Here is a 21,795-nt window from a genome sequence, read left to right on the forward strand (position 1 = left end):
ATGAATACCCAACTTTTGTAGCAACATGGACGGGACTGGAAGAGATGATGCTGAGTGAAATAAGTCAAGCAGAGAGAGCCAATTATCATATGGTTTCACTTATTTGTGGAGCATAACAAATAGCATGGAGGACATGGGGAGTTAGGAGAAGGGAGTTGGGGGAGATTGGAAGGGGAGGTGAACCATGAGAGACTGTGGACGCTGAAAAACAATCTGAAGGGTCTGAAGGAGTGGGGGGTGGGTGGGAGGTGGGGGAACCAGGTGGTGGGTATTGGAGAGGGCACGTATTGCATGGAGCACTGGGTGTGGTACAAAAACAATGAATACTGTTAAGCTGAAAATAAATAAAAAATGTTTTAAAAATTTTAAAGAAAAAGATTTAATTTATTGGACAAGAGTGGTGATAGTGGGCATCCTTGGTGTGTTTCTGATCTCAACGGTAAGGCTGTGAGCTTTTTCCCATTGAGGATGATATTTGCTGTGGGTCTTTCATAGACAGATTTTATGAAGTTGAAGAATGTTCCCACTATCCGTATACTTGAAACCGTTTTAATCAGGAACGGATGCTGAATTTTGTCAAATGCTTTTTCTGCATCAATTGAGAGGACCATGTGGTTCTTCTCTCTTCTTTTATTGATTTGTTCTATCACATTGATTGATTTGCGAATGTTGAACCATCCTTGTAACCCAGGGATGAATCCCACCTGGTCATGGTGGATAATCTTTTTAATGTGCTGTTGGATCCTGTTTGCTAGGATCTTGTTGAGAATCTTAGCATCCATATTCATCAGTGACATTGGTCTGAAATTCTCCTTTTTGGTGGGGTCTTTGCCTGGTTTGGGGAATAGGTAATGCTGGCTTCATAAAAGAGTCTGGAATTGCAGGGTCATAGGGAAGCTCTATTTTAAATTTCTTGAGGAATCTCCACACTGATTTCCAAAGTGGCTGCACCAACTTGCATTCCCACCAACAGTGTAAGAGGGTTCCCCTTTCTCCACATCCTCTCCAACACATGTTGTTTCCTGTCTTGCTAATTGTGGCCATTCTAACTGGTGTAAGGTGGTATCTCAATGTGGTTTTAATTTGAATCTCCCTGATGGCTAGTGATGATGAACATTTTTTCATATGTCTGATAGCCATTTGTGTGTCTTCATTGGAGAAGTGTCTGTTCATATTTTCTGCCCATTATTTTTGACATGATTATCTCTTTTGTGTGTGTTGAGTTTGGAAGAGATTATGCTGAGTGAAGTAAGTCAAGCAGAGAGAGTCAATTATCATATGTTCTCACTTATTTGTGGAGCATAACAAATGGCATGGAGGACAAGGGGAGATGGGGAGGAGAAGGGAGTTGAGGGAAATTGGAAGGGGAGGTGAACCATGAGAGACTATGGACTCTGACAAACAATCTGAGGGTTTTGAAGGGCAAGGGGTGGGAGGTTGGGGGAACCAGGTGGTGGGTATTAGAGAGGGCACGGATTGCATGGAGAACTGGGTGTGGTGCAAAAACAATGAATACTGTTAAGCTGAAAAGAATTAAAAAAAGAGAGACTGGAAGTTTTCCTTCTGCTTCAATTTTTTGAAACAGCTTCAGGAGAATAGATGTTATTTCTTCTTGGAAAGTTTGGTAGAATTCCCCAGGGAATCTGTCATGTTCAACATAGTATTAGAAGTCCTAGCAAGAGCAATCAGACAACAAAGAGAAATAAAAGGTATCCAAATTGGCAATGAAGAAGTCAAACTCTCTCTCTTCACAGATGACATGATTCTTTATATGAAAAACCCTAAAGACTCCACCCCCAAACTACTAGAACTCATACAGCAATTCAGCAACGTGGAAGGATACAAAGTCAATGCACAGAAATCAGTGGCTTTCTTATACACTAACAATGAAAATACAGAAAGGGAAATTAGAGAATCGATTCCATTTACCATAGCACCAAGAACCATAAGATACCTGGGAATAAACCTAACCAAAGAGGTTAAGGATCTATACTCGAGGAACTACAGAACACTCTTGAAAGAAATTGAAGAAGACACAAAAAGATGGAAGACCATTCCATGCTCTTGGATCGGAAGAATAAACATTGTTAAAATGTCTATACTGCCTAGAGCAATCTATACTTTTAATGCCATTCCTATCAAAATTCCACCAGTATTCTTCAAAGAGCTGGAGTAAATAATCCAAAAATTTGTATGGAACCAGAAGAGACCCCGAATTGCTAAGGAAATGTTGAAAAACAAAAATACAACTGGGGGCATCACGTTACCTGATTTCAAGCTTTACTACAAAGCTGTGATCCCCAAGACAGCATGGTACTGGTATAAAAACAGACACATAGGCCAGTGGAACAGAGGAGAGAGCCCAGATATGGACCCTCAACTCTATGGGCAAATAATCTTCGACAAAACAGGAAAAAATATACAGTGGAAAAAAGTCTCTTCAATAAATGGTGCTGGGAAAACTGGACAGCTATATGCAGAAGAATGAAACTCGAACATTCTCTTACACCATACACAAAGATAAACTCAAAATTATAAAAGACCTCAACGTGAGACAGGAATCCATCAGAATCCTAGAGGAGAACATAGGCAGTAACCTCTTCGATATCAGCCACAGCAACTTCTTTCAAGATATGTCTCCAAAGGCAATGGAAACAAAAGCGAAGATGAACTTTTGGGACTTCATCAAGATCAAAAGCTTCTGCACAGCAAAGGAAACAGTCAACAAAACAAAGCGGCAACCCACGGAATGGGAGAAGATATTTGCAAATGACAGTACAGACAAAAGGTTGATATCCAGGATCCATAAAGAACTCCTCAAACTCAACACACACAAAACAGACAATCATATCAAAAAATGGGCAGAAGACATGAACAGACACTTCTCCAATGAAGACATACAAATGGCTATCAGACCCATGAAAAAATGTTCATCATCACTAGCCATCAGGGAGATTCAAATTAAAACCACATTGAGATATCACCTTATACCAGTTAGAATGGCTACAATTAGCAAGACAGGAAACAACATGTGTTGGAGGGAATGTGGAGAAAGGGGAACCATCTTACACTGTTGGTGGGAATGCAAGTTGGTGCAGCCACTTTGGAGAACAGTGTGGAGATTCCTCAAGAAATTAAAAAGAGAGCTTCCCTATGACCCTGCCATTGCACTACTGGGAATTTACCCCAAAGATACAGATAGAGTGAAAAGAAGGGCCATCTGTACCCCAATGTTCATAGCAGCAATGGCCACGGTCGCCAAACTGTGGAAAGAACCAAGATGCCCTTCAACGGACGAATGGATAAGGAAGATGTGGTCCATATACACGATGGAGTATTATGCCTCCATCAGAAAGGATGAATACGCAACTTTTGTAGCAACATGGACGGGACTGGAAGAGATGATGCTGAGTGAAATAAGTCAAGCAGAGAGAGTCAATTATCATATGGTTTCACTTATTTGTGGAGCAAAACAAATAGCATGGAGGACAAGGGGAGATGGAGAGGAGAAGGGAGTTGAGGGAAATTGGAAGGGGAGGTGAACCATGAGGGACTATGGACTCTGAAAAACAATCTGCGGGTTTTGAAGAAGCAGGGGGTGGGAGGGTGGGGGAGCCAGGTGGTGGGTATTAAGGAGGGCACGTATTGCATGGAGCACTGGGTGTGGTGCAGAAACAATGAATTCTGTTATGCTGAAAAGAAATTTAAAAAAAAGAAAAAGAAAAAAGAGAGAAACAAAAAAAAGAGAAATTGAAATTTATTTTCATTTTGCTGTATTTATTACAGATTTTTTAAATTTCTTTTGAGTGTAACAATTCATTGTTTATGCACCGCACCCAGTGTTCCATGCAATACGTGCCCTCCTTAATACCCACCACCTGGCTCCCCCAACCTCCCACCCCTGCTCCTTTAAAAGGGTTTTGAAGAGAAATGGAAAATTTTAAACTGAAAGAGAATGAATCGTGAGGGGGGAAAAATGGAATTCTCTCTACTATGTTCCCATAGTGCTGGAGTTTTACACTCTTCTGAAATCCATTAACTTGTGCACCTGTGTCTTCTGGGGGAGGGCCTGCTGCGATGCTGCTTCTCAGATGTCCTCCTCAGGGTGGGAGTTCACTGCCCCTTGCCAGTGGGCTAGGCTCAGTGTAAGCTCATTCTCTGTGTGCCTTTTTTCCCCTGAAGGCTTTCTGTGGCTCTTTAGAGGATCAAAATAAAAATCGCTGTGCCCCAATCTGCAGTCCAGAGCTGAAAAGACTGTGGTCCCCTCCCTTCAGTGAACCCTCTGAGATAAAAGGTTCTGACTTCTCCTCTCCTTCTCCCCTTGTTTAAGGTGAACCACAAGAGACTATGGACTCTGAAAAACAATCTGAGGGTTTTGAAGGGGCAGGGGGTGGGAGGTTGGGGGAACCAGGTGGTGGGTATTAGGGAGGGCACGGATTGCACGGAGCACTGGGTGTGGTGCAAAAACAATGAATACTGTTACGCTGAAAAGAAATAAAAAATTTAAAAAAAAACTCTGGATCAGGCTTCCTGCTCCACGGGGAGCCTCCTTCTCCTTCTCCCTCTCCCTGCTGCCAACCCCTAACCCCACTCATGTTCAATATCTCTTAATCTGTCAAATAAATAAATAAAATCTTAAAAAAAATAAAGGTCCTGACTTTTATGTGTGCCAAACTCAGCAGACTCCTGCGGTGCATGACCACCTGATCCTTCAGGAGAAAGTCGAGGGTCCCACGATACTGCCCTTTGTAGGGTACTGGAACTGAGAGCAGTCACCGTATGGAACGCACAAGCTCTGCCCCTCCTGGGGGAAGGCAGAGGGCAGCTCTGTACTGTCCTTTAGTGGCCTGTCACCCTCAGAGCTGCTGCCCAGTCGAGAGTGGACCCATTTTGCCCATCCTGGAGGATGGTGGGAGGTCCCCATGTTCCAGTCCTCTGCAGGGTGCCCAGGCTGACAGCAGTCTCCGCAGTTGACACAGCTCGGGGTTTGTGGTAAGTCAAGCTGAGAGTCCCCCCGACCCCCAGGCTCACTGACCATAACCAGTTTCCCCGCTCCGCTGCTTAGGAACTCTACCGGCTCAGGCACTACATTATTTTTGAGGCTCCTGGGGTCCAGGGACCACACTGACCCACCTAGAAGTCTGTCTGTTTCATCCCAAGAGCCCCTTTCAGGCAGCCATATCTCTCACTGGAGGAGATTTGTAAGGGTTCATATTTTGCCCTCGGGGGCTATAACACTTCTTAGTGGAGGACACAAGAAGGCTCCCGTCCCTCCCTTTGTCTTTGGTATCTCCCCTCAGATTCACATCTCTGGACATCCCACCTTGAAAAAAGTGCTCTCTTCTCCACTTGTAGAGTTCCAGGTATTTTTTTTGCTTGGATCTCAGGTTGAATTCATGTTGTGCAGAATGGATTGATAGTTACGTAGTTAAATTCAAGGGATCGGATGAGACGGGGTCTCCCACTCTTCCACCTTCTTGTCTCTTCCCTTCAATATTTCACATTCTTAGTGCAAAATGTCTTTCCCACATTCCTACTGTTCCATGACCTGGACGATGACGGACCACTCTGCACCCAGTCTTCCATAGCACTGCTCACATATCGGGGCCACTCTCTGATGTCCATTCACCTCCCACACCCACACTCACCTCCCACACCCCTGAGTTCCAGACACAGTTGATTCCAGAGCTGCCCTGATTTCAGGACTGTAAGGGGTGGATGGTCCCTGTCGCTCTGCCCTGTGCATCCTCTCTCCGAACTTAACGTCTGAGCAGGAATGTGTCCATCAGGGATGGCTCTCATGGGAACCGCACACCGACCCATGGGCAGACACCAGTGGAGGGTGGGTCCACGGGACAGAACCATTCCACACACACACAGAGGGGATGTGGCTCAGGGCTGACCTCTGGGCTCAGGCAGAGCACAGAGACATGCCAGTGGCCACCCCACACATAGTGGAGGGGTCTCGCTGATTCCACAGTCACCCTGAAACTCAATACCCTTCCTGCCTGCTAGAATGTGGCACCTCTTCTGGCCACACAGAGGCGGAAGTCATATTTGACCACCCTCAGCTGGACTCCAGGCACTGTGGTCACTCAGCTTTCATCTCTGTTCTGTTGTAGTCCCCCTCAATTCCCGAACTCTTCTTTCATATTTCCTACAAAATGTTATTGTAAACCTTTCAGAAACATCACCAACAGCATTTCTCAGCTGTAGGGACACATAGGGTCTCTCGAGGGCGAGTATCTCTGGTCCACCCTGATTGTGGAGTCTGACACATGGACCTCTTGTATCTCAGCCACACCCCTCTTAATCAGGTCAGGAAACTATCAATGACTGATTGCACCCACGTTTAAGGTCCCCCTGACCCCACAACCACTTTGAGTGGGGTTCAGGGCAGCAGGCTACAGACCAGGTGATGTGCACAAGGTCACCAGGGCAGCGGACACAGCAGTAGTACTCACATGAGAATCAGCTTTGTTCCCCAAATCACAGCACTCACCCATGAATTGCTCCCTACAGCTCACGGAAAGGACACCGGATGTGGGGAGGACGTCTCTGCTCCTGGATCAAGGGACAGAGGAACCAGCCCAGACTCAGAGATGTGCTCCCAGGAAGGGGAAGTGGACAGTGTCAGAGGAAAATAGAGAAATCCACAGAGGCTGTGCAGAAAGAAAGCCCACGCTCCAGGGCCAGGAGAGGGGCTGTGTTTCCTTCCTTATTTGCCCCTATTTCTCCCCTGGCCTCATTGCCACCATGATTTCATCCTGAGCAGAGCAGATTTGTCACAGGTGTCGGTGCTGACATGACCTCCGCAGGGCAGCAGGAACCCACATCCTTCACAGCATTCCCGGGGTCTGGGGACCCTTGCCATGGTGGGGACCCCGGATGTGCTGAGGAAGAAGGAGACCAAATGGGCTACCTCTGGGAGGGAAGGACCTGCCCTGGTCCCCTCACCTGGATGGGGCATCTCAGGAAGCCTCAGGGTCCGCCTGCCTCACCGTCATGGACACCAGAGCTAGGCTGGGTCTCGGGAGGGACTGTTCGCCTTTCTGGGGACTGCTGACGTGACAACCCTGTGACAGGCAGGACAGGCCTCCGTGTGGCCACACCCTGTGTGTCTGTCTGTCCCACGGTTGCAGTGGGGCCTCTGTCTGCACCGCCAGAACCAGAGAGAGGAGACGCCATGACCCCCACCCTCACTGCCCTGCTCTGTCTCGGTGAGATCTGAGTAGGGGAGGGGACACCCTACTCTGGGAGGGAACCGCTCCACAGTTAGACCCTGGTCTCTCCCAGGCCCCAGGCTCAGGAGGCTCAGGGGAGGAGGGGTTCTGCTAGGATTCGGGGCAAACCTCTCACAGGGACTCTCTTCCAGGGCTGAGTGTGAGCCCCAGGACCAGAGCGCAGACAGGTGAGTCTGTCCCCAGGGGTCCTAGGCCCACCTCCTCAGTGGGGACAGGAGTCATCCACCAGGCAACGGGGGATGGAGAATAGAAGTTCTGGACAGACCGACGGGAATGTCTAGGAGTTTGAGGCTGAACTGAGACCTGGAAAGTCTGTGTCCCAGCCTCTGTTTCCTTCCAGGGACCCTCCCCAAACCCACCATCTGGGCTGAACCAGGCTCTGTGATTCCCTGGGGGACACCTGTGACCATCTGGTGTCAGGGGGCATTGGAGGCCCAGGAGTACCACCTGCGTAAAGAGGGAGAGTCAAGGACCTGGGACAGAGAGAAGACAGTGGAACCCAGGGACAAGGCCAAGTTCTCCATCACACACATGACAGATGTATATGCAGGAAGATACCGCTGTGACTTTCTCAGTCCCACTGGCTGGTCAGAGCCCAGTGACCCCCTGGAGCTTGTGGTGGTGACAGGTGGGAGCCCACTCAGGGTCCCAGACTCAGACTCTGCCCTCAGGAAGGGGGTCGGCTCTCAGGGGTCTCCCTAACACAGCCCAGCCTGGGGATAATGTGAGGGTCTGAGCCCCATTTAACACCACCCCCTCCTCCTCTCCTAGGATCCCAGGGCAAACCCAGCCTCTCAGCCCTGCCCAGCCCTGTGGTGACCTCAGGAGGGAACGTTACCCTCCAGTGTGCCTCATGGATGGGATTCCACAGGTTCGTCCTGATGAAGGAAGGAGAGCGCCAGCCCTCCTGGACCCTGGTCTCCCAGGCAGCCCCCCGTGGCGGGACCCAGGCCCTGTTCCCTGTGGGCCCCGTGACCCCCAACCACAAGTGGAGATTCAGATGCTACGGCTATTACAGCAACACCCCCCTGGTGTGGTCGGACCCCAGTGTCCCCCTGGAGCTGCTGGTCTCAGGTGAGAAAGTCTGTTGCCCCATCCGTGTTTTGAGGCACCAGACAGGTTAACAGGGACTCTGCTCCCAGGGGAGCCCCAATGAGAGGGTGGGTGAGGGGACCACAGGGACTCACAGGTCAGCGTCACTGACGGTGATGGACAGTGAGACGCGGGGGTCAGGACGGGAGAAGGGAGGTTTGGGAAGAAGCAGTCCCTGCCATCCATGGCTGGTCTCTCCCAGGTGTGTCGGGGAAGCCCTCCCTCCTGACCCAGCAGGGCCCTGTCGTGACCTCTGGACAGAGCCTGACTCTCCAGTGTCACTCTGATGTTGGCTATGACAGATTTGCTCTGTCGAAGGATGGAGCACGTGGCCCTCCCTGGAAGCTTGGCTGGCAGCCCCAGGCAGGGCTCTCTGGGGCAGACTTCCCCCTGGGCCCTGTGAGACCTGCCCTCAGAGGCCGGTACACGTGCTATGGTGGACACAACCTCTCCTCCGAGTGGTCGGCCCCCAGTGACCCCCTGGACATCCTGCTCACAGGTGAGGGCTCACGGCATCAGTCAGGACTGCAGACTCTGCATAGGTCCCACCAGGGGAGCCCCAGGTGGTGGTGGCCCAGACCAGGGGTGGGGGCTCCCCAGGGAGAGAGAGACAGAGACGGGGGATGGGAAGGGACAGACTCAGAGGACACAGACAGACTCAGTTCAGAGCAAGGTCTGGACAGCCCCTCACCCGCCCTTCCTCTCTCTAGGACAGCTGCCCTACACACCCTCTCTCTCGGTGCAGCCTGGACCCACGGTGGCCCCAGGAGAGAATGTGACCCTGCTGTGTCAGTCACGGAGCTCTGTGGACACTTTCCTTCTGTCCAAGGAGGGGGCAGCTGATCCCCCGCTGCATCTTAGATCACAGTACCGAGCTGGGCAGCACCAGGCTGAATTCTCCATGAGTCCTGTGACCTCAGCCCACAGGGGGACCTACAGGTGCTACGGCTCTTCCAGAATCTCCCCTTACCTGTTGTCACAGCCCAGTGACCCCCTGGAGCTGCTGGTCTCAGGTGAGGGTCCCTGACCCTGTGCTGTCTAAGCTCTGTCAGCTCAGGACACACGTCTCAGGAAAGCCTGACACAGTAACACATGTGGGGGTCACGGGGGCTCCACAGAGGAGGGTCCTGCCCTGGAGAGGTTGGGAAGATCCACAGTGTGCACCCGGTGTCCCCCATCCTACAGTCTCAGCAGACTAAGGAGTAGGGGCCACGTGGGGGGTGAGTGAGGATGATGGTGAGTGGACAGCGCCTCCCACTACCTCCTGTCCCTCCATAGCAGAATATGATGGTGTTGTCAGCCCCATGGGACACTCTCCTGCACAGAAGTCTCCCCACCTGCGGGCACTGCTCTGCTGCCCCCGTACTCACCTGGGAGCCTCCATGCCCCTCAGTGCACACCTGAGACCCAGGAGGGGCCAATCCCGGCTCACAGGAGTCCCCAGGGAGGCTGTACCCTGTGTCCATGTGCACTGGTTTCCACTCTGCGTTGTGTGTGGACCCTGGTCCAGTGTCCCTGTGTCTGCTTCTCACACCTTCTAGAGCAGCACCTGCAGATGATGACAAAGGGAACTCAGGTGACAGGGACGCCAGACTCAGAAACCAGTCCTCCTTCTCCTGTGTGCATTGGGGTTAGATGGATTCACAGGGTCCTTGTGGGGCACAAGCTCTGGGCACTCCCGGGTCTTAGCATGTTTTCAATGAGTCTCATTTATTTTTTGTTCATTTATTTATTTATTTATTTATTTTATTTGTCAGAGAGAGAGAGGGAGAGAGAGCAAGCACAGGCAGACAGAATGGCAGGCAGAGGCAGAGGGAGAAGCAGGCTCCCCAATGAGCAAGGAGCCCAATGTGGGACTCGATCCCAGGATGCTGGGATCATGACCTGAGCCGAAGGCAGCTGCTCAACCATCTGAGCCACCCAGGCATCCCATTTATTTATTATTTAATTTTTTATTTACTTATGTAGCTCTTTTTCCCATCTCTATCCACACTGCATGAAAGCAATAAGGGTGTTCCTATGACCTAGTGACTGACCATCACCTTTTGTGGATACATATTTATATGTCTGTTGTAGATGTGCGCACACAGATCCCTCTCTCTCTCTCTCTCTCTCTCTCTGTGTGTGTGTGTGTGTGTGTGTGTGTGTGTGTGTGGCACTGTGGGTATCTGTAAGTAAATGAAGAATGAATTAATGAACATAACCAAGGAGGAATACTGTAGGTACAGAATAAAGTGCTGACCCTGAAGGAAGGGAGCTGGTTGACATGGAGGGACAGGGACCCGGCCCCAGACATCAGCCCCTCTGTACTCCTGACAGTCAGGAGCCCCTGCTCCAGACCCTCACCCATGGATGCTGCTGGGACCTCGGCTACTGAATAAGTAGGAACTGTCATCTACAGGGACAAGAGCCCAGGAAGTCTTGTGTCCCAGACTGAGCGGAGAACGTGTGAGGACATGATGATTTCTGGGCTGGAGGCCATTTTTCTCTGCAACCCTGAGCTGGTGGGGCACAGCCAGAATCTATCTATCCCGAGTGACTCAGAAGCAGAGTCTGAAATCAAAGAGAACAAGGAGGCTGAAGGAATCCAGGGAGGAGAGCAGAGGAAAGCCCCTAGTGCAGAGAAGGGCTAGTTCAGGAACTGTACAAAAACCACATAGTGACAGGCTGAGGGATAGAGACACAGAGCAGAGGACAGGCTAGAAGGGGGTCTCTAGCTCCTTCCATCTGCTTCCATCTTCCCTGCAGAAGCAGCAGGCACCGTGAGCCCACCCCAAAACAACTCAGACCCCAGCAGTGGTGAGTAGGAGAAAGTCCCAGTGATGGGGCTGCTGTGGAGGGGGGTGTTCTCTTGGGGGAGGCAGGTACCTTGGGTGGACATGCAGGATCCTGGGTGGTTTGGGTCCACCCTGACCTCTGCAACCTCTCTGTCCTCATTCCTAGCCTCGGATCCCAGAGATTACACGGTGGAGAATCTGACCCGCCTGGGCATGGCTGCCTTGATCCTGGTGGTCCTCGGGATTCTGCTGCTAGAGGCTCAGCACAGCCAGAGAAGGACCCCAGACGCAGCCAGGAGCTAAACACGAGTGGGAACAAGGCCACCACTCCGTGTGGCAGAGCTGTGGGCATGCGTCCCAGGTGCCCAGAGGGATCTGGAAGAAAGCCTGCAGCTCATGCTTGCTGATCTGTCTGCTGACAACATCGAGGGCGAGCATGGTTCAGGTGGTAGGACATGTCTGGGATGCTCGCTGTCCGGGACTGATCCCTCGTGACTTGTGGTGGTTTCCCTCCTGCATTGTTGGACATCCTTGACTGCCCCTGTCTTTCCTCATCCCTGTGACTTGAGGGTTCGTCCCACACAGCAGGGCTGGTTCATACCTTCCAACAGCGGCAGCTCTGGTCCAGCTTCGTGGGATACATTTTCCTTCACTTTCCATTTCCACTTTCCCTGATGGGCGCTACTGTCCTCCATCCCTTCAGCCCAAAACACGGACTCTGTTTTCATAAGTAAATAAGTGGGTGAAAATTTGGACCACGTTGTAACAGATGAATCCAAAACTATTCCCTGAACCCTCTCTAGACTCACAGAGCTCTTCTGTCCTCATGTGGCGACACCTGGTGGAATCTTCCAGAAACACCATCAGTTTGAGTGAGTTTAGGGGTGTTTGAAGTGTAGCCAGGTGGGGAGCTGCTACACTGACTCCATGGATTAAATGTTTGTTTGTTTGTTTGTTTTAAAGTTGTGATTTGTAGTATTTGCCCACTTCTTTGGTGTAAACACTCCCGTCATGGGCAACATCAAGGAGCCGTGTGAACGCACTGTGCACCCAGGTGGGAGTCATGGATACACCGTCATCACGAGTGAGTGTGATCCAGCTGTGGGCTCACCTCACTGGTCATCCCAACGTGCACGTGTGCCTCCCTGTATTGTAAACATCCTGGTATTTTCCAGCTCAGTGTAATGCCACGGTTTCAGGGAAACTGTGACACACAAATCCTACTACAGCCACAGGACAGGCAAGAGAACACAATGGCAACAGCCATCGTTGGAGAAAATACTGTGTACTGAGATCCCAGCACATTCCTGGTAGGAGTATAAACTGCTAAGGACAGGCTGGGGAGCAGATCAGAGTCACCTGGTGAAAGTAAGGGGCGCAGCTCCGCCCCAGGAGCCCACACCCTAGCAGCAGCCGTGTGTCGGCGTGGCGCCTGTGGGAGAATATTGACAAGTGTGTTGCTCAGTGTAGACACAAACCATAATGTTCTATCCCACACAATTAGTATTTAATGGCAAATGTGGAATGGGATGTTTTAAGGTTGAAAAATCACAAACTGAAACCACCAGCAGTGTACAGATCAATTTCATCCTCCACATCGTGTATAGGAAAGCACATGTCAAGAAGCCTGCATATAGGATTAATCCATCACATACATAATGTTCATGAAGAGACCAGTCATTTTTTAAGCACAACTGACTAACTTCAGCCCCATAAATAATGGGAGGAAAAGCTTCCCATAATCCATTATGGCGGTAAACCATACAAATGTCCGAGCTACGTATAGGTCCCTCTCTAAGAATCTGTCTGTTCTTCCTCATGGACTCGCCCTCTGTCCTACCAGACCGTCATCCTGAGCAGCTGGGAGGAACCTCGGTTCCAGCTCATTCCTCATCTGTCCCATCCCTAATCTCTGAGAGTTCAGGGCAGAAAGCTGTGTGCAAGGGTGCTGGTCTCCAGGGTCAGAGTTCTCTCCACTCCATTCCTAGATGGAAACTTATTAGGGGCTTGACCTTGAAAACAGACACAGAACCCCTCGACCTTAGTGTTGTATTAAAAAGTGGAAATAGGGGGGCGCCTGGGTGGCTCAGTGGGTTAAAGCCTCTGCCTTCGGCTCGGGTCGTGATCCCAGGGTCCTGGGATCGAGCCCCGCATCGGGCTCTCTCCTCAGCGGGAAGCCTGCTTCTCCCTCTCTCTCTCTGCCTGCCTCTCTGACTACTTGTGATTTCTGTCTGTCAAATAAATAAATAAAATCTTTAAAAAAAAAAGTGGAAATAGGGCACCTGAGTGGCTCAGTGGGTTAAGCCTCTCCCTTCGCCTCAGGTCATGATCTCAAGGTCCTGGGATCAAGGCCCATATGGGGCTCTCTGCTCAGCAGGGACCCTGCTTTCCCCTCTCTCTCTGCCTGCCTCTCTGACTACTTGTGATCTCTCTCTGTCAAATAAATAAATTAAATATCTTTAAAATATATATAAAATAATTTTTTTTTAAGTGGAAATGACTTTTGGGTGGCAGAGAGCTTCCAACACAGGAAAACCTCTAATGACAATCCCTGGAATAATTCTTGCCCCACAGTTAATAGTTCCTTTCCTTATGGATCTTACTTCTGGAGCGAGAAAAGAGTGGGACCCATGAAGAAAGACCCCCATTTCCTCCGGGGTTCACCATACACGAGGGTCCTAGATATGCTGACCCATTTCCATGGCAATGGCAATATGACCCTCTACACCTCTACACCTGCAGGAAGAGAAATGCTCTGAGCTCGAGGATAACCAGGCTCTATGAGATCCCAGAATAAGCCAGCAGGCCCCAAGCAATGACTGTGGGCATTGCAAATGCCACCAACAGAAAGTGCCCCTGGTGAGTGGAGTTGTCAGGTCAGGGTCCTGTGTCTCCACATGAAGGCCATCTTAACCCTTGTGACCTGAAGTACCGTAGGGACCAGACCTCGGTCCAGTGCTGCTGATTCTCACAGTAGCCCCACAGACAAATCTCTGTATGCTGTTCCACACCCTTCAAATAACAAGGTGACATGCACTTTTGCTTTAAGTGCAACAAACAGTTTAGTTCTCTCATAAACCTCAACAGGACTTTAGCAATACCGTTGTCATTTGGGAGAATGGTTTTCCCATCAAAATCCAAAATTTTTTGGTGAAAAACACATCCACAGGGTTTGGGTGAGGCCAGGTGTTGCTTTTTAGTAACTCAAGCCCAGAGAGATGAGTTAACTCTTGAAGGAAATGAGATTGAACTTGTATCAAATTCAGCTGCTTCCATTCAGTAGGCCAGAAGAGTTAAAATGAAGGATTACCAAAAAACGTTTGGGTGGTATCTATGTTTCTGAGAAAAGAACAGCTCAGCATGCTGATAAACAAGATCTAAGTTGTCCAGCTACAGAAACTGCGAGATGCCAGATGATTTTTCAGACTTATTTGTGATACTTTATTTTTTATTGTTATTTTTTATTGTGTTATGTTGTGACAACCATAATACAATATTTGTGATATTTGAAAGATACAATAAAAGCTGAATTGATGTTGAAGGGGAGGAAACAATCTCATTTATAATAACATCAATAATAAAATATTTGGGAATAAATTTAGCCAAGGAGGTGAAAGCTATACCCTGAAAACCGTAAGACTTTTGATGAAAGAAAATGAAGAAGACCCAAACAAATGAAAGATGTCCCATGTTTATGGGTCAGAAGAATACTGTTGTTAAAGTATCTCTATCACCTGTATTATCTAGATATGCATTGTAGCCAGATATCTATAATAATGGGAATGGAAAAATACGTGTTGATATATTCATGCAAGAAATACTATATTGCAGTCCAAAACAATGAAATGGAGCTATAAAAATTGTTATGTGTATATCCTAGCAATATAAACTGAAACACAAAAAAGGTGGCACATGTTGTGATGAGACTGGGGGTTATACACAGCTAATGAACCACTGAACTCTACCTCAAAAACTAATGGTGTACTATATGTTGGCTAACTGAACATAATAAAAAATGTGCGAAAGCTGATAATTTCAAAAATGTGAAACAACTGTATATGCATATATGGACAGGAGAGACTGTGGACTCTGAGAAACTAAACTGAGGGGTTTGGAGGGGAGGAGAGTGGGATGGGTGAGCCTGGTGGTGGGTACTAAGGAGGGCACGGATTGCATGGAGCACTGGGTGTGGTGCATAAACAATGAATTCTGTTACACTGAAAAGAAATTAAATTTTAAAAATGATGTAAAAAAAACTTAGCACTTGGTGTTGTACATAAACAATGAATCTTAGAACACTGAAAAAATAAAATAAAATTTTTAAGAAACCCACTTATTGAAGAGACTGTCTTTTTTCCACTGTATATTTTTTTCTTGTTTTGTCGAAGACTATTTGACCATAGAGTTGAGGGTCCATATCTGGGCTCTCTACTCTGTTCCACTGGTCTATGTGCCTGTTTTTATGCCAGTACCATGCTGTCTTGGTGGTCACAGCTTTGTAGTAAAGCTTGAAATCAGGTAATGTGACGCCGCCAGTTTAACTTTTGTTTTTCAATATTTCCTTAGTCTTTTCAATAAATGGTGCTGGGAAAACTGGGCAGCTATATGTAGAAGAATGAAACTCGACCATTCTCTTACACAGTACACACAGATAGACTCAAAATGGATAAAAGACCTCAACGTGAGACAGGAGTCCATCAGAATCCTAGAGGAGAACATAGGCAGTAATCTCTTCGATATCAGCCACAGCAACTTCTTTCAAGATATGTCTCCAAAGGCAAAGGAAACAAAAGCGAAAATGAACTTTTGGGACTTCATCAAGATCAAAAGCTTCTGCACAGCAAAGGAAACAGTCAACAAAACAAAGAGGCAACCCACGGAATGGGAGAAGATATTTGCAAATGACAGCACAGACAAAAGGTTGATATCCAGCATCTATAAAGAACTCCTCAAACTCAACACACACAAAACAGAGAATCCTATCAAAAAATGGGCAGAAGACATGAACAGACACTTCTCCAATGAAGACATACAAATGGCTATCAGACACATGAAAAACTGTTCATCATCACTAGCCATCAGGGAGATTCAAATCAAAAGCACATTGAGGAGATGGAGAGGAGAAGGGAGTTGAGGGAAATTGGAAGGGTAGTTGAACCATGAGAGACTATGGACTCTGAAAAACAATCTGAGGGTTTTGAAGGGGCGGGGGGTGGGAGGTTGAGGGAACCAGGTGGTGGCTATTGGAGAGGGCACGGATTGCATGGAGCACTGGGTGTGGTGCAAAAACAATGAATACTGTTACGCTGAAAAGAAATAAACTTTTTTTTTAAAAGCACATTGAGATACCACCTTACACCACTTAGAATGGCCACAATTAGCAAGACAGGAAACAACATGTGTTGGAGAGGATGTAGAGAAAGGGGAACCCTCTTACACTGTTGGTGGGAATGCAAGTTGGTGCAGCCACTTTGGAGAACAGTGTGGAAGTTCCTCAAGAAATTAAAAAGAGAGCTTCCCTATGAACCTGCAATTGCACTACTGGGTATTGACCCCAAAGATACAGATGGAGTGAAAAGAAGGGCCATCTGTACCCCAATGTTTATAGCAGCAATGGCCACGGTCGCCAAACTGTGGAAAGAACCAAGATGCCCTTTAATGGACGAATGGATAAGGAAGACGTGGTCCATATACACTATGGAGTATTATGCCTCCATCAGCAAGGATGAATACGCAACTTTTGTAGCAACATGGACGGGACTGGAAGAGACTATGCTGAGTGAAATATGTCAAGCAGAGAGAGTCAGTTATCATATGGTTTCACTTATTTGTGGAGCATAACAAATAGCATGGAGGACAAGGGGAGATGGAGAGGAGAGGGGAGTTGAGAGAAATTGGAAGGGGAGGTGAACCATGAGAGACTATGGACTCTGAAAAACAACCTGAGGGTTTTGAAGGGATGGGGGGTGGGAGGTTTGGGGAACCAGGTGGTGGGTATTAGGGAGGGCACGTATGGCATGGAGCACTGGGTGTGGTGCAAAAACAATGAATACTGTTACACTGAAAAGAAATTTAAAAAAAATTTTTAAGAAACCCTATGGAATAAAAAAAATTAAAATTTAAGAAATAACTTCAACAGATGCAGACTAAGCACTTGTTAAAATATACGAACAATTCATAATGAAAACAAAAACTCAGCAGAAATAAAAAGGTGTTTCCTACCATCTATGAAGGCATGATTAACCATCAGTAACTGGACATCATCTTTTATGGTGGGAACCCTCTTACACCATAGGTGGGAATGCAAGCTGATGCAACCACTTTGGAAAGCAGTTATAGAGGTTCCTCAAAAAGTTAAAAATGAAGCTACCCTAACACCCAGGAATTGCACTACAGTGTATTTACACCAACAATACAGATATAGTGAAAAGAAGGACCATATGCACATCAATGTTCACAGCAGCAATGTCCACAATAGCCAAACTGAGGAAAGAACTGAGATGCCCTTCAACAGACGAATGGATAAAGAAGATGTGGTTCGTATATACAAGGGAATATTACTAAGCCTTCAGAAAGGATGGATACCCACCATTTACATCAGCATGGAGGGGACTGGAGGGGATTATGCTGAGTGAAATAAGTCAAGCAGAGAAAGACAATTAGCATATAGTTTCACTCATATGTGGAACATAAGGAATAGCATGGAGAACATTAGGAGAAGGAAGGGAAAAATAAAGGTGGGGAGGGCGAAAATCAGAGGAGGGGGGAACCATGAGAGACTCTGGACTCCAGGGAACAAACTGAGGGTTTCATAGAGGAGGAGGTCAGGGTGATGGGTTAGCCTGGTGATGGGTATTGAGGAGGGCATGTGTTGCAGTGAGAACTGGATGTTATATGCAAACAATGAATTATGGGACACCACATAAAAAACAAATGAAGTGCTATACAGTGACTAACATGACATAATTAAAAAATTATATATATGTATATGTACTTGAAGTTCTTTCCTCTGTGATGAGGAATGTTCCAAGTATGTTTCTTTTGAGCATTTGTATTCAGCACAGCAATCAATTCATAATTGGAGGTACCAACTAATTAAATGAAACAAAACAAAGGGAGAAGCACTGAAATGGATAGAATGATACTTGTATTGCTCCAAAATTTCACAGTTTTGAGCATAACTAATGAATCACTGAACGTTGTATAAAAAACTATGATGTTATACCTTGGCTAATTGAATTTAAATGAAAAAATAAATGAAAAAAGTGAATAAAATAAAAAATAATATAAAGATGTATTGCCCGAATTGAAAAGGAGAGGGGAAGATGAACCATGAGAGACTATGGACTCTGAGAAACAAACCGAGAGTTTTGGAGGGGAGGGAGATGGGGGGTTAGGTGAGCCTGGTGGTGGGTATTAAGGAGGGCATGTTATGCATGGAGCACTTGGTGTGTTGCATAAACAATGAATCTTGGAACACTGAAAAAATAAAATTAAAATTTTTTAAAAAACAATGAAAAGGAGTTTTCCAGATTCACTAAATGCATGGTCAATATTTAGAAGTCAATTGCATTCAGAATTCTAGTTCTGAATGAAGATGAAGTAAGTGAATGTTGCCCTATTCCTTGACTTTATACCTGTTAGACTCTATTTGTATTTCTGACCTCCAGAATTTTAAGATAATCTATGTTGTTTTAAGACACCAAGTATGTAGTCATTTGTGACAGCAGCAGTTAGAAGCTAATTCAATGACTTCAATATTCTTTGGATTAGTGTTTCTCTTATACATTTTTCTTTCTCCTACTTTTTATAATATGGTTGAATATACAGAACATAAAATTTACCATTTTAATCACTATTAAGATATATAATTCAGTGGCATGAACTACATTACCAAATTAGACAATCATGACCACTATCCATTTCTAGAACATTCTTAATATCCCAATGGAAAGTCCCTACCCATTACATAATTATTTACAGGTGGTGCTTTTGCCACCAGCCCCTGTCAATCTCTGCTCCACTTCCTGTCTCTTGAATTTGCCTCTTCAGGTCATATAAATGGAGTCACACAAGATGTGACCTCTGTGTCTGGATTTTTTTTCTTAGCATAGTGTTTTCGTGGTTCATCCACTTTCTTCATTCTTTTACTTTTAACCTATTTACATCATCACATTTGAAGTGAATTTCTTATAGACACAAATAGTAGAGTCTTGCTTAGAGTTGTTTTTCTTGAACCTATCTTACAATCTTTGTCTTTTAAGTGCTGTGTTTAGACCACTGACATATAATGTAAATACAGATGAGATTGTTATTAGATCTCCATTTTATTTTTGCTTCTCTCCTCTTTCATTTGTTCTACTATTTCCATTATCTGCCTTTTCTTGGCTTTGAGAAATCTTTTTAGGATTCCAATTGAATATCCCTATTGGGGTTTTAACTACACCTCTTGGGTGCTGTTAAGCAGTAATCTAGATATTATTATATGCATACCTAACTTAACACAGTCAACTTAGAATTAGTATTTTACCTCTTCAAGTGAAATGTAGGAACCTGAAAACATCTAAATGAGTGTATTCTCACCCTTTTACATTGTAGTTGTTATATGTATTGTATCTAATGACACTTTCAGGATGTGTCAGGCCCCATGGGACCAGGCACAGGTGGGTGAGCCCTCCCCAGAAATCCTGCTTCAACCCAACAACCCCACTGGGCAGCCCAGGACACAGAGGGGCAGGACTGATAATGACCAATATGGGAGGGCCCTTGGGGTTACAAGTGGGGAAATGAGAGAAGTCCCCCTTGCAACTCTCCATCTGATTCCTTTCTAGGGGGTCTCCTCAAACCCTTCATCTGGGCTGATCCCAGCCCCATGGCCACCAAGGGGAGCCCTGTGACCATCTGGGGTGAGGCGTCTCTGCAGGCTGATGTCTACTCTCTGTATAAAGAGAAGGTCTATGAACCCTTCTTAGTGAAGACCTTGCAGGATTCCAGCAACAAGGCCAGTTTCTCCTTTGCATCCATGAGCTCACACGATTCAGGGTGATACCATTGTGCATATCAGAGCAGGAATAGCTGGTCACAGCAGGGTGACCTCCTGTCCCTGGTAGTGACAGGTAAGAGCAGGAGCTGGCCCCCTCCCACTGGCACACCTTCTTCAAGCTTAAAGGAAGAGAGTGTAGCCTCAGGAGGATCTCTTGCTCACAGTCCACACTAGGGATAGGAGGGTAATGGCCCTCTTTAGCACACTACCTCCTTCTCCCTCAGGAGTGTAGACTACAACTCTTTTTGATCATTTCCTACATCACTCTATCTAGATGGCAAACTGAATGAGTAATTGGATTTATGTTAATGTGGTAATCCTTCCTCCTAGAGAGATTGCATGTCATTCCTTAAATCCCATGTCATTCCTTAAAACAATAGATGGACAGATTGAAAAATAGAAAGTGCTGTGGAAATATATAATCCCAAGTCAGGGACCAGAAGGAGTTGGCTAATGTGTGGGGATGAAAAGGTGGATCCTGCTGTTCACTTCTCCACCTTCCTGATTTTAAAAACTGATTATTTCTTTGAGCCCGTGTAGCAGCTCACCACCAGGCTGTCACTTCGAACACCGCTGGGTTCCCTCAAACAGATGGTAATTCTGGAAAGCTCTACCAGGTCTCATCGGATGAGCGGAGAAGAGCTCTATGAGTCCAGAGAGGGTTTAGGGAATGGTCTTCCATTATCTGTTTCCAAGTAGACTCTCTTTTTACCCCATCTATTCAGTGATTCAAAACCAGATTTTGTGTCTATAAGGAACAGAAGTATACTTCAAAGGATGTGGTTAATCAAAATGAAGGAGAATGTGTATACATATAGAAGTGGACCAGTCTGTGAGGGTGTGCATATGTGTGGGTCCACACCTGCAACATGAATGCAGTCTCATGTCATGGGATTGAGAAAGGCAGGGACCAGTCAGGGACAATCAGTATTGGTAGACAGGAAATTACCAGCTTAATGGCACAAAAGTCCACTACAAACAAGAAATGTTCTCTCCACACATTTCCTACATGCGAACCATATTTACTCCTCTGGACATTCTCAACACACAGTTCCCTCAGTGTAATGCTCCAGATTTTCTTCCAGAATTTGCCCCACTCAGTGGTGAGGATCTACCTTGCTGAACAGACAGTCTTCTCTCTCTCAGATTTATCTCCTGGCTGCATCTTGGGGTCTTCTCTGACTGCCACGCTTGAAAGAGAAGCACCCCGAGAACCATCAGGATCACAGCAGACATGCCCATCTGGTTGACATTCTCCACTGTGTAATCCTGGCTGTTTGAGGCTAGAGGTTGTGGTGGTCAGGGCAGACTGAAATCACCCAGGGATCCCTGCATGTCCACTGGGGTCAACTACATCTTTGAAAGGATGTGACCCTCTAATCCCAGTCAGATAACCCACAATTCCTTCTCACTCACCTCTCTTGGAGTCTCACTTGTTTTGGATGATCTGTGGGTATCAGCTACACCAGAGAGTCAAATATAGAGCCTGTGATTGAGGAGACAGGAATGGCAAAGTATTCCCTTCCCTCACTTCTAGGGAGTTCCTGAAACTAACTAATACCATCTCAATCCCTTGAGGTGAACATCTCCAGTGTCTCACCTTCCATCTAATGAGGAGGCAAAAATAAACATGTGAGAC

At 46.8% G+C, this 21,795-nt stretch overlaps 1 protein-coding gene across 7 annotated transcripts in view; it reads left to right on the forward strand.

The window, feature by feature from the left end:
• LOC125088827 (leukocyte immunoglobulin-like receptor subfamily A member 6) overlaps window positions 1-21,795 on the forward strand; it is a 152,484-nt gene that overhangs the window by 123,255 nt on the left and 7,434 nt on the right. Inside the window, exons 1-8 of one of the 7 annotated variants that reach the window (XM_047710349.1) lie at window positions 7,091-7,220; window positions 7,376-7,411; window positions 7,585-7,872; window positions 8,016-8,318; window positions 8,539-8,835; window positions 9,047-9,349; window positions 11,085-11,135; window positions 11,280-13,258. The exons of 2 other annotated variants lie outside the window; for them this stretch is intronic. In XM_047710349.1, the coding sequence (XP_047566305.1) occupies window positions 7,187-7,220; window positions 7,376-7,411; window positions 7,585-7,872; window positions 8,016-8,318; window positions 8,539-8,835; window positions 9,047-9,349; window positions 11,085-11,135; window positions 11,280-11,416 (1,449 nt within the window). In that variant the 5' untranslated portion in view covers window positions 7,091-7,186 and the 3' untranslated portion in view covers window positions 11,417-13,258. Of the gene's footprint in view, window positions 1-7,090; window positions 7,221-7,375; window positions 7,412-7,584; window positions 7,873-8,015; window positions 8,319-8,538; window positions 8,836-9,046; window positions 9,350-11,084; window positions 11,144-11,279; window positions 13,260-21,795 lie in introns of those variants that run through there. 4 more of the 7 variants (XM_047710353.1, XM_047710352.1, XM_047710356.1 and 1 more) reach the window with 4 other exon arrangements.

The sequence above is a fragment of the Lutra lutra genome, chromosome 17 (genome assembly GCF_902655055.1).
Source record: "Lutra lutra chromosome 17, mLutLut1.2, whole genome shotgun sequence".
Lineage (NCBI taxonomy): Eukaryota > Metazoa > Chordata > Mammalia > Carnivora > Mustelidae > Lutra > Lutra lutra.